The following is a 12,563-nucleotide window of genomic DNA, read 5'->3' as shown; positions in this document are numbered from 1 at the left end:
GCTCAGACCTGAACCCCATAGAACACTTATGAAACTGTGAAATTGGTCTCCATTTCTTCGTACGGCTTTTGAGATCTTCTGGAAAAGCAATTAACTTTTAAAGGCTTTCTCATTGATTCACTACTTGGGGTTTCCTTAATAGCGTACCAACTAAAAACGTATCCCTCATAATCCTTCCCCCTTAATTATATTCTGATTCTCAAAGGTGAAGTCTTATGCAATTAAAGGTTACTGTAATGCTCCATCTTGCTTTCATGTCCAGTCATCTGCTCGATGGATTGTTTGTCTCAACTGTATGAGCTGAAGATAGCTGGACAACATGGGTGCAGCCCTAGGTAATGCTGTGGTTAAATTCTGCATGAAACACAAGTTGCGATAGTCTTGTCTTCCCTATTGTGATGTATATCTGAGTTTAAAGACTTCTCGAACAAGAAAAATTTAGGGCAGAACTTGATTTTGTCCATTGGGAATTCAGGATTTTTGTGGTTTGCTACTGCTGTGATCTCATGTGATTGACAGGTTGTCCTCGCACCAGTAAACACAATATCAGAGAAGAGAAGATGTGTCTTAATAATGATGGGCAAAGATAAATCACTTAGAATACATACTGCAACATTCCACAAAAAAAACAAGAATTGTCCATTTTGATTTCATGTTGACTTTAACCCCAGATTGCCCAGTGTAAGTCTATTGGAAGTCACTTTGGGTAAAATACTTACATATACTTACCTGAACCAGTTAAATATATGGAAAATCGGAAACAAGCAGTTTAAACTGAATAATTTTCTGCATTCAGTTTGCTGACTGATTTATACATGTTTGTCTGGAATACAGTACAGCAGGATGTCTGGACACTTTTGCTATGACTGTAAAGCAGTATAGCGTATTAGTCAGAGAGCTTGCCTTGCTTCCTACCAGCACACGTGGAAACCCCATTACTAAATCAATCAACACATGAAGTCTGCAATCAATAATTCACCATGCCTTTAAACAAACCAAGCTTTCTTGATCTTTTAAGGTGAACGGCAGCAAAACTACTCAGCAGCATATGGGCGTTTAAAAGGCACGTTCACATTGAGAGGAGAAACTTGCTCAGTAACACCCCAGAGAGCTGCACTTGGCTGAGACTGCATGTGTGGGAGATGCTAGGCCGGCTCCACTAATCTTTGGCATTCGATAATGGATGTCGACAGGGCATTTACCACAGACCAAAATGGGTCTCTTAATGCAGCACGCTACTACCTACACTAACACAGCAGTAGATGGTGATGTAGTAACTGGACAGTGCTGTTGTTCACTGTTGCCCATTTAGCGATAATTAGAGTTTATTATTAGCAATAATAACAACATAGCTATATATATATATATATATATATATATATATATATATATATATATATATATATATATATATATAAGTACATATATTAGTACATATACACACACTTTTTACTTTAATCTAAAAAGAATGAATGAATCAGTAAGATCTATATACTCAGATTTATTCAAGAAATATTTTATTATCTTTTGTGTTATATTAATATCAAAATATTAAATATTAATATTAAACTTTTTATTGTGATGGTTACACCATAACACATTTTTAGAGTTAATTAATTGAAACTTTTCCTGAAAATGGTACAAAGGTTTTTCAAAATTAAATGAAACCAACATGAATACAAAGAGAGAAGAACTTAGCACATGTGGTTTAAATAAGACTTTTAAAAGATGTTTTCCTGTTATTTATCATGGACACTTTTTAAGAACTTAGCACATGTGGTTTAAACAAGACTTTTAAAAGATGTTTCCTGTTATTTATCATGGACACTTTTATTCATCATTGACCCTCACAACACAGCATGGTTCAGCTCAGTTGGAATACAAAACTGATGGGACAAAAAACTAGCTGGATCTCTTCTACTGCCCTATGGCTGCCCCAGACAGCAGATGTCTTAATTAAAGAACGCACACACACACACACATACAAGCTCGTTAGCATGGCAGATGAGCAAACACCCCAAGCTTCAGAGGATAAGAACAAGGATACACGGTTCAAAACACACATTTGATGTACAGTGAGCCACCAGGAATCCCTCTGAGAATGTTTTCATCATATCAAGCCTGATCTTTCAAACAAGATCCAATCAGGCAAGATAAGAAGCAAGTATATTCACCGTTTCATCATATTAAAAAAAGACTTTAAGTGGAAGAGTAGGAAGGTATGCAGCATTACATAACAAAGGCTGGGGGCACGGGTGATATGGTGAATAGGTAAAGAACGGATATGAAGGTAGTAAAATACAAAATTCTTAGAAGAAAAAGTTAGAAAACCAGGAGGAGGATGCATCAACAAGGGTTTTGCAGGCTACGCTTCGATAGAGAATACAGGCACGATACTGCCTGGGAGGCATGGGCATTTTATCAAAATGAGTAATCTTATCCACAGGGGGCCACTCTTCCCTGCCCAAACACTCCACATGGGGTGCCAAAACATCACAATGTGGGTATGAAAAATGGCATGTTAGGCATCTTTGCTAAGAAATGGTTTTGGAGTGTGTATGGATGAATTTAGAGGATAGAGTCACTACAGAAACAATGCTGTACTGGATTATTGATGGATTAATAACTTATCCAGAAAAAAAAGTGTACACATTCAGCCCAAATTTTGGTAGAGGTGCAGGACACAATGCAGCAAACAGCAAAAAAGGTGCACTACAGAATTCTGGACCCTCTGTCGACATTTGTGGTTGAAGCACAAAATTGACTTTACTTGTGGAAGAACATTTTTACATTTTTTGTTGTTGTTAACCTTCCTTAACCTTCCTTCTGAGTGCTCTTCTGCATAAAAAGGAAGGTCTTGCATGACATTTCTGAAGAAATATTTAATTTGAGCACGTAGCATATCTGCCACCATAATAGCCTTACCTTCACAAAACCAACACTGCTGAATATAAATTGCTATTGTATATATTATTATAAGGCATGACCATGCTTTTTATGCACTGCCTCAATAGTTAATTTCTTAAAAAAAAAAAAAAAAATTATCCACAAATCTGCTAATTACCAACTTTTTTTCAAAGTAGCTATTGTATAAACTAGTTTAAAAACCCAATATTATTTTAAACCACGCATACTCCGTACGCTCAGCTCATATGCATCTTGATTTTTTCTGCTAATTAGTTGGTCCACAAGAGGGTTTTTCACACTGTGCTTAACCCTGGGTTATCGTCGTTCTAAAAACCGCTTTCAATCCCGGAAAAACAAATCTTTCCCACTTGTAATTTAGAAACAGGATTACACCACTTTTTACCCGGGGTAATGAAACCCTGCATTGCGGAGCCAAACTTGTGCAATGTTAAACTCTGAGGAGTTAAAATGTTAAGGTCAGATCCTTTGCAACTGATAGCCAATTGCATGCCTCATATTCACATGCTTTTGATAGTCACGGAAACACTGCGCGTTGTATATAAACAATCATTTCAGCATTTAAGGGGACAAATGTCAAACGGTGACGGAAAACTGACACCGCAAAATAGGCAAGTTAACCCTGGGTTTAGGCTTGTACAGTGCAAAACATCAGTATAGGAATACCCAGGATTAATTGGGTAACCCTGGGTAAATTATGAGCAGTGTGAAACTTGAAGCAATAAAACCTGGGATTCTGTTTAGAATAACCCGGGGTAAACCATTTCAAGTGTGAAAAGCCCTAAGGTAGCAAAACTGGCCCCGGGCCGTAGTTTCACAACAACTATACTGGATCGAGAGGCAACAACAACAACAATCGGCCATTCTGACAAGTGTTTGTGTGAGGGGGTTAGGGATACCCACAACTTAGTTTAAAATACATTTTTATCACTTATAACTTATGGAGAGAAATACCACACTGGACAAAGATAAAACTTTCTATTGCCCATGTGTCGACCGTCTGCATCACATGGAGCATACTTTGAAAGGCTATACGTTCAGTTATACGCACACACTAAGCATGTACATCGAAACTGAAGTATACTTTAAACCTAGTCAATTGAGTCCATCAATCCAGCACTGCACACTTCCTGTTTTAGAAACATCCTCTTCCACATTGGGGTCTTCCCAAGATTGCACATTGAATTCATGGGTTTTTCTTGGACAAATAAAGAGTAGCTTGCATAACTGGCTGGCCAGACTAAAGAAATCCGGCTGTTTACTGCCCAGGGAACAGCAGGCAGAAACTGCAGCCCATTTGTGCATTTATGTAATCACCACTTCAGTTTTCTTTCTGCCGGCCCCAGAGACACACGCTTACACAATGCCTCAACACAACCCTCTTCATCCTTCTCATTCTGTCTGAACAAAACAGGCACATGAGCTTTGATGTTAGTTGAGGGATAAGTGTAGCAACCAGAGAGACACACACCACAGAATGGGACAGCACAGGAAAAAACCCTCCAGGTTGCATTTATCAGCTCATGATATTTCATTAGTGAGCATTCACAAATGTAAGAGCACAACAGACGCAGGTCACATAAGCATGTATGTTTCTTGTATTTCTTGGTATTCACTTGCCTCAGGTGCATTTGCATAAACTCATCCTCATCACAGTATGCCGGGGGAAAATTTCATGTTGGCTCATCAGACATGGAGAAGCTTCCACGTTACCATGTTACTCATTCATTGCCTGTTTCTATTAATCAGCATCATTGCACTGTTGCTGTCAACTGCAGAGGAAAATTGCGATTGTGTCAATTTCAGCACTGATGTGAACATATTACCAATTCAAACTTAATGGGACAGTTCACACAAAAATTAAAGATCTTTCATCATTTACTCTTCCCTGATGTTATTCCAAACCTTTTTCTGCAGAACACAAAAGAAGATACTTTGAAGAATGTTGGAGTCCAATTGGCATTCATTGTATAGACAAAAACACAGACATTTTTCTAAATATCTTCTTTTGTGTTCCACAGAAAAACAAGTCATCCAGGTTTGGAACAATATGAGGGTGAGTAAATGATGATAGAATTTTCATTTTTGGGTGAACTATCCCTTTAAGTAATTAAATGTCCAATTTATGAAAAGTCTGCATAATTAATTCATCATAGCATGTGATGAAATGAACAGGTTATTTAAAAATGGGTTATGAAGTTCGATTAATGAATGAAAAGTCAGATTTATAACAGCAGAAATTAATTCAGTGAATTTAAATGAAAAATATTTAGACAAAAATATATATAGCAAAAAGTGATGAGTCAAAAAAATTGATAAAGAAACATATATACAGGTGCATTTATATAGTTCCTTATTACTGTATAATGTTTAACTTATATAATAAAATCAATACATTTTTTTGTGAATCCTACTAGTAGATCCATAAAGTACATGAAAAGATTCATTGCATTATTGTACAACAAAGTTGTAAGTTATTCACCATTAAATACAGTGTGTGTAGAAGAGAGTAGTGTAAATATAATTTTTTAATCAATATAAACATAATTATGATCAGGTAAATTAAATGAAAATTACAAGACATAAATCATGTAAAGCCAATCCAAAAAAAAATGATAAGCCTCATTTCACATACTCAGCCTTCATGACTATGGCACAACATTTACATTTTTACAGCTTTAAATAATCAAAGACTTAATTTCAATGGGAGAATCCGCTTTAAGAGCCAAGACATTTGGTAGCAGCGCAGCGAGAGATAGAAGTTTCTCAGGTGTACAGTTACACATTAGTTTAATCAGGAAGTAGAAGACACTCTGTTACCTTGCACGGCTACAAAGTGCCTTTGATGTACAATTACACAAATTGCAGTATGGAAAACTGAGGAGGGAGGGTGGGTTTAGTTAAAGAATAGAGCACACTATTATTTTATCAGTGAGCAGACCGTGGGCAGCATGAGCACTGCATTCGAGATAGTGAGAGAGCACCCTATGCTCCTAATAATGCTAGCAGTGGAACATGATCACACTGCATCTCCATTTCATATAGAGAACATGCTAATGGGTTTAACAGGCACTAACAGAAACCTCCATCTCTACCTTCTCCTCTGAAACGAGAGAGCAGAGAAATATGTCTGCACAAATTCAATCAATTAGTCAAATGAAAGACTTGATCTTTAACTTTAGAGGCGTCAATACGCCATATGATCACACCTCTGCAGATAATATGATTAAAAAGAGTAGAGATGCATTCTGAATTCTGTCTGATATAGATAAGCCATTAATTATGGCTGACAACCAATAAATGGTTTGTCAATGCTACAAGTGAATTTTGGCATCACAACGTCATAATGTACAGCATTAAATGGATACAGCAGAAAAACTGGATTATTCATACTGAAATGTGTTAAAGATTACATTTCTACATACAAAGATTACAACTGAGAGTTAGATGGAAATGGATTATAAAATTAATATTTCTTTAATACAAAAAAAAACTCGAATATCACACAATAACCAATACAGAAATGATATTTATAAGAAAGGAGCCAATAATATAAAATGCCACAAAAAGTCAACCAAGCAAATCAATGACTCACTATTTCATTATTTAAAATATTCTCATTAATTTCTAATTCAGAGATATTTTGCTGATGTAGATTTCTGAAGGATCATGTGACACTGAAGACTTGAGTAATGGCTGCTGAAAATTCAGTTTTACCATCACAGGAATAAATTACATTTTAAAATATAAATAGAAAACCGTTATTTTAAATTGTGATCATATTTCACAATATTACTGTTCTACTGTTTTGATCAAATAAATGCAGCCTTGGTGAGTGTAAGAGACTTTACACTTTTCAACAGTAGAGTAGGATATGTATATACTGTAAGAGTCAAAGCAAATCAATTACTCATAATTAATTATTTGTAATATTACATTTTAATTCAGAAAACGTAGAGAAAATTTTTTAATTGAGTATCCTGAAAAATACGGTATGATAAAACATGCTTCTAACTCACTACCTCTTGACATTCACAATTACTAAATTTGCCATGAGAGATCAATGAACAAATGAATCCCACAAACTAACCAACCAACTAACTAACATTACAGATATTCTTAAACTGTGTGTTGCCCTTCAAACCAAATTGACCCTACATAACAAATCACATCCCCAGAGTCACATTTTCTGTTTGAGACTGAGCCAGAATGAAAACATTCGGTGACACTGAAAGCATTGTACAGTATTTGCTCAAATCACGACTAAACAGTCTAAACCAGAGCAAAATCACAAGCAACAGAACAGAAGGGTTAAAGTTCTACACATTAACTATTGGAGTCCTCCTCTCACCTACCTATATTTCATGCCAGTTCTCAAGCAGTGGTCACCAGAGGAGTGCATGTTCTGCACAGACAGTTGTCCCAGGCTGCGGGCCACCATCGCCACGGCGCGGAACTTGCTTTTGGTCCCCAAACTCGGGCTGTTGGTGTTCTGCCGGTTCAGTCGATCCTCGGTGCTGCGGCTAACACCTCGGTGGTCCGTGCACACGAACGACACCTGCATGCTGACGGCGAGCTCCCGCAGACAGACTTACCACAGTGAGGATGCTGATGCTACGTAGAGAAACTAGTCCTAAAATCTCCCAGGAGGCACCAAGCTGTTGCCTCAACGACTAAAGTTTCTTCTTCCCAAGAACAATGAGATGAAAAAGTCACTTTTCCCAAAACCTGAAGAAAATGCTGTTAAAAAGGTCAAAATGGATGTGGCAGGTGTCAAAAAAGGTGAGCCCAACACTCTGTTTTAACCACAAGTGCAGTTATTGCTTTGAAGTGCTGCCAGAGTGTGTATCTGTCCATGTGGTGTCTGTGTGTGTGAAACGTGTTTAAATAAGTGTCTCAATGCATGGTTTGCTAGTCTCTGTGAGAGTGAATTCCTGCGCTCTGGCTCCAGGGCAGCAGCAGCCTGTGAAGCGATGGACTCTGGGCACCAATCACATCAACACACAGAACAGGGGAGAAATCCCACATCCATCCACGTCACACTGCAGCACATCAAAGCACACGCTTATCTGCTCTTCTCTGCTTTTCTCTGTCTGCACTGTAAGTGAAGTTCCTTCTCTTTTTTCCCCCCACTTTCTTCAGTTGATTCTTGTCCGCCCAAACTGTCTATTCCTAATGTTAACTGACAGTGACTTTTCATACCCCGGCTTCTGGTTTAGATCATCATCCAGTCATGTGTGCTGAGCAAATGCATAAATGCTATGCGAGAGAGAGTTTATAAAACAGCATAGTATGACGAGTAAGAAAGCAAGCATGAGAGAGAGAGAGAGAGAGAGAGAGAGAGAGAGTGTGTGTACTAGAGAGAAAGTGGGAAGGTCTAATCTCACGCTATAGTGTTAGATCAGCTCGTACCTGATATTCCACACTGCCTACGCATGACAGAATGTCCGAGGACAAACACAATTCTGGTTTGAGACCGTCACATGTTAAAAAGAGTTGCTAAAAATCGCAGATGTGGCGTCCTCTTATTATTTATTTCTACTTGTTCTATCACAAAATATACTGTGGAGTACAATTAGGAGTACAATTCTCACATGAGTAGACTTTAGTGACTTCAGTGCACATGACAGCTGCAGCTCTATGGGCATAGGAATGTAGTAATGTCTATTATGCAGTCTGACCGACCATTAATATTCATGACAAATAATTGAGTATGCAGAATGCAGATTGTCCACTAGCCTTCATTTCTGATGACTTCTCTTGCAGCAGATGCCTTAAATTTCATTCAAGAATTTTGTTCTCATGCATAAGTCATATTCTTGACTAAAAAAATACTCAAAATTCTTCTGGATAATATAGACTACAGATAGTGATTTTTAAATTAATAATAAAATAACAGTATAGAGAAACAAAAATTATTCAACATTTTCCTTTTGGACCCATTTTATTACCCACTGATTACAATGCTACAAATAAAATGCTACATTTAAGTTTAGATAGAAAGATGTGGATATAACTACAGAACGATATATGTAGAATTATAGAACTAAGTAGAATGATACATAGAACTGTAGAACAATTGATAGAAGGATAGGTTGACAATAGACAGATAGTATGATAGAATGACATACATACATACATACATACATACATACATACATACATACATACATACATACATACATACATACATACATACATACATACATACATACATACATACATACATACATACATACATACATACATACATACATACATACATACATACATACATACATACATACATACATACATACATACATACATACATACATACATACATACATAATAGAACAAACAGAACGGTAGATAGAACCATCGAACGAGAGACAGACAGATAGATAAATAGATAGAACACAAGAATGATAGACAGAACAATAGATAGATTGAATCATTGAACGATAGACAGCCAGACAGAACGAATGAAAGGATGGATAGAACGACAGATAGATATATAGATAGAATGATAGATTGAACAACAGACAGACAGACAGAAAGAAAGATAGACAGATAGACACTGCATATGAAACACACTGATGTTTATTAATTACGACCACTATAGAGAAGAGTGTCTTTTAAATGTAGCATGACACTAGTAGCTGGAGGACACAATTAAAATGAGCAAAAGTAAAAATTCTTGTCAGGGATTTTTACATAGTTAAACAAACAAAATTTCTGCATACATCTACATAGTATTTGCAGAAACATGCAAATCATAAGACACAGCTGTAAGTCAGATATCAGAGGGGAAACCAAAGATTTAAAAACAGTACAAAGTACAATTCTGTAGTCTTAGCTAACTGCCGTGGTCCTTAGCGTGATTGCGAGCGTGTCTGAACGCGCATACGAGTGAACGTCCCGCAGACCGTAAACAGTGAGATGAGCTTTCTTATAATCTGACACACAAATGACACACGCTATTCCCGCATCTCTAGCACATTACTGAGCCTAAAGCATGCTTCCTAACGCATCTCATTAAACCACTGAGTGACGGACTCGGGATTAGAGGAATGTGTGTCATCCCACCTCTAGTTGAAAGGAAGTGGACAGATGGCTTAAGTGAACATACAGAGCTTCCTGAATGGCACTTTGACATTCGCTAGCCTCAGGACAAAGACTCTGCCAGCAGGCTTGAGCGAAGCAGCGGCCCATTTATATCAGAAAGGATACTGAACTCGGGCATCTTTCATCATGCTGGATCTAGAGAGAGGGAACTGACAGGAAATCAAGGCTTGAGATGAGATAAGAAATTCTGTGTCTTTAGATATGTAAACTCCACCCGCTGGCAACCAGAGTCACCCCGTCTGCAACTGCACATGAAGCTGTTAGATCCAGACATGCTAACATGACACACTGAAATATTGTGAAAATTTTAATGGCAATGTTAACCTAAGCTGACATGGCCTATGGAGCACACATAAATAAAGACCAAAAAAAATAGTGTTTTATATATAATGCTAAAAGAAAGACTGCAATGTTTGCGCTGAAGAGATGGATTATGTATTCGACTCATAGCACAACATCAACACAAACAGAGAAGCATATCAAGTGACCGAATAGCTGTAATGCAATGAGAGCTCATGAGTTGGTGGCTCTTCAATGGGGTTCTTCACAGTGTTAATATTGTCTATGAAAATGTTTGGTAGTTGCGTAGACAGTCAATGGAGGGACAGAAATCTCGCAGATTTCATTAAAAATACCTCCACTTGTGTTCCGAAGATGAACGAAAGGCTAACGGGTTTGGAACGACATGAGGGAGAGTAAATTATGACAGAATTTTCATTTTTGAGTGAACTAACCCTTTAATATATATTTCAATAAACATAAAATGTTTGAATATTGGGTTTAATTTCACATTTTCTTGTCAAATTCATTTATAGATATACTTCCATCAAAAGAAGATAATAAAAAATAAAAAAAATGGAAAAATTAACACTAGCACACTACACCACTACTGCTCTGGGAATCTACTGAATGATGCTATTGTTCCCTAAAAAAATGTTAAGCTCTAAGGTGTTCCAGGAGTGCAATGTGATCTTCCTGGAAAAGAGTCCACTTACTGTGAATAAACAAGGGGGTAAGAACAATGTTAAAGTTTATCATGGTCACGAATGTATTTGTGTCATTGTGACCATGTGCAGGGATTAACCCTGAAGTTACAAGTTGTACATTTAACAGGTCACTGCAATCCTCACGAGCACCTGTTAGCCTCCTGCCAGTCCGATACACCATTGTAAATCAAATCCGTCGTCGCTGCTTGTAGTTTCAGTGTTAGATTTACAGATGAGTTTTAAATATCACTGCAGCTGGGTGCACAAGCAGTAATTGAATTATCATTACTGAATGGAAACCAGAGCTGCAGGCCATTATGTGTTAAAAGGTTGAGTATGAGGCTTAGTGTTACAGCAGGAGAGATGTGACCTTTCTAAGGAGAGAGGTGGGATGTGTAAAGTGTACTTAAGAAAGAGAAGGCTCACGTGCACTAGCTGTGTGTTTGGATCTGTGTTAAGGGTGCTTGTTTTAGTGGGGGCATTTGCATCGCCTAGAAAGGCAGTCAGTCTGGAGGTGAGAGTCATGACCCAAAACCCTCTAAAAATTACAGATGGAGAGAGAATATTAGAGCTAAAACATAAATAGGCTTTCTTCACTTAAAGGCAGTGCTTTCACACTAAAAACCCTGGCACAAGTATGAGAAATTAGATGAAAGACTGCATAGTAACTAAGTATAAACGGTGTGAACATAAAATGACTTCATCGTGAAACATGAAAAAATTGGTGAGATCCTCCTTTCTTTTAAAGGGAGATGCCCTGTAATTTGGGAGTTTGGTTGGGGTCATAGGTCTCTGAAAGCAATAATCTCCCATTGTTCGTTGATTTAACCTTCTGGCACTTCAAACACCTCTACTCCATTTAAACTGTCAAGCTCTCCCTCCTTTTACCTTTGATTAGAAGCCTAACTCCACACTTATCCACAGTCAATTAAGCTCTGGAAAATCCTCCAGAGCCGTTCAATCATCTCCCACCTCACAGCAGAGCTCAGTCTCTCCACAGTGAGCTTCACCGCAGGGCTCCGGCTCTCTTCTCAGAGCACAAACAACTCTAGCATCCACATTAGATTCACAACTTTGTGGATTAAATGAGTAGTTCATCCAACTTTCATTCATTATTTACTCATGTTGTTCCAACCAAAAAAAAATTGAGCGATTATTCAGTGACGGCTGACCATTAACCGTAGACTGACAAATTTAAGTGTAAGCACACTATTCACACTACTTAAAATGGCATAGAATAGTGCACAAGTAGTGCAAATAGGACGCACCTATGGTGTACGATACAGTCTCCAGACTCACGCCGTCCCGGACACCAATATTTTAACGATTCCGTAAAGATGAATCACTGTCAGGACAACTGATATTTCGCTATGGACATAAAGGTTAGGCTCATGATTCTATATGCTAAGTAATATGCCAATCAAATGACTTCAGAAGACTTAGAATCTGCTTGTTAAGCGTTTCTGGGTCCAAGTGCTCCATCAGATCCTAAAAGCAAACAACAAACTGTGCTAATATACTGTACGCTATATTATCACCACTTGT

General features: G+C 37.6%; 1 protein-coding gene across 6 annotated transcripts in view; it reads right to left on the bottom strand.

Moving 5' to 3' along the window:
• kcnab2b (potassium voltage-gated channel subfamily A regulatory beta subunit 2b) overlaps positions 1–12,563 on the bottom strand; it is a 69,225-nt gene that overhangs the window by 26,922 nt on the left and 29,740 nt on the right. For 2 of the 6 annotated variants that reach the window (XM_084100000.1, XM_084100004.1), the window contains exon 1: positions 7,281–7,580. The exons of the other annotated variants lie outside the window; for them this stretch is intronic. In XM_084100000.1, the coding sequence (XP_083956126.1) occupies positions 7,281–7,489 (209 nt within the window). In that variant the 5' untranslated portion in view covers positions 7,490–7,580. Of the gene's footprint in view, positions 1–7,280; positions 7,581–12,563 lie in introns of those variants that run through there. 6 annotated transcript variants of the gene reach the window in all.

Source organism: Abramis brama (assembly GCF_963993115.1).
Source record: "Abramis brama genome assembly, chromosome: 22".
Classification (NCBI taxonomy): Eukaryota; Metazoa; Chordata; class Actinopteri; order Cypriniformes; family Leuciscidae; genus Abramis; species Abramis brama.
The sequence above is the reverse complement of the archived record's forward strand: the minus strand, read 5'-3'. Positions and strand labels throughout refer to the sequence as shown.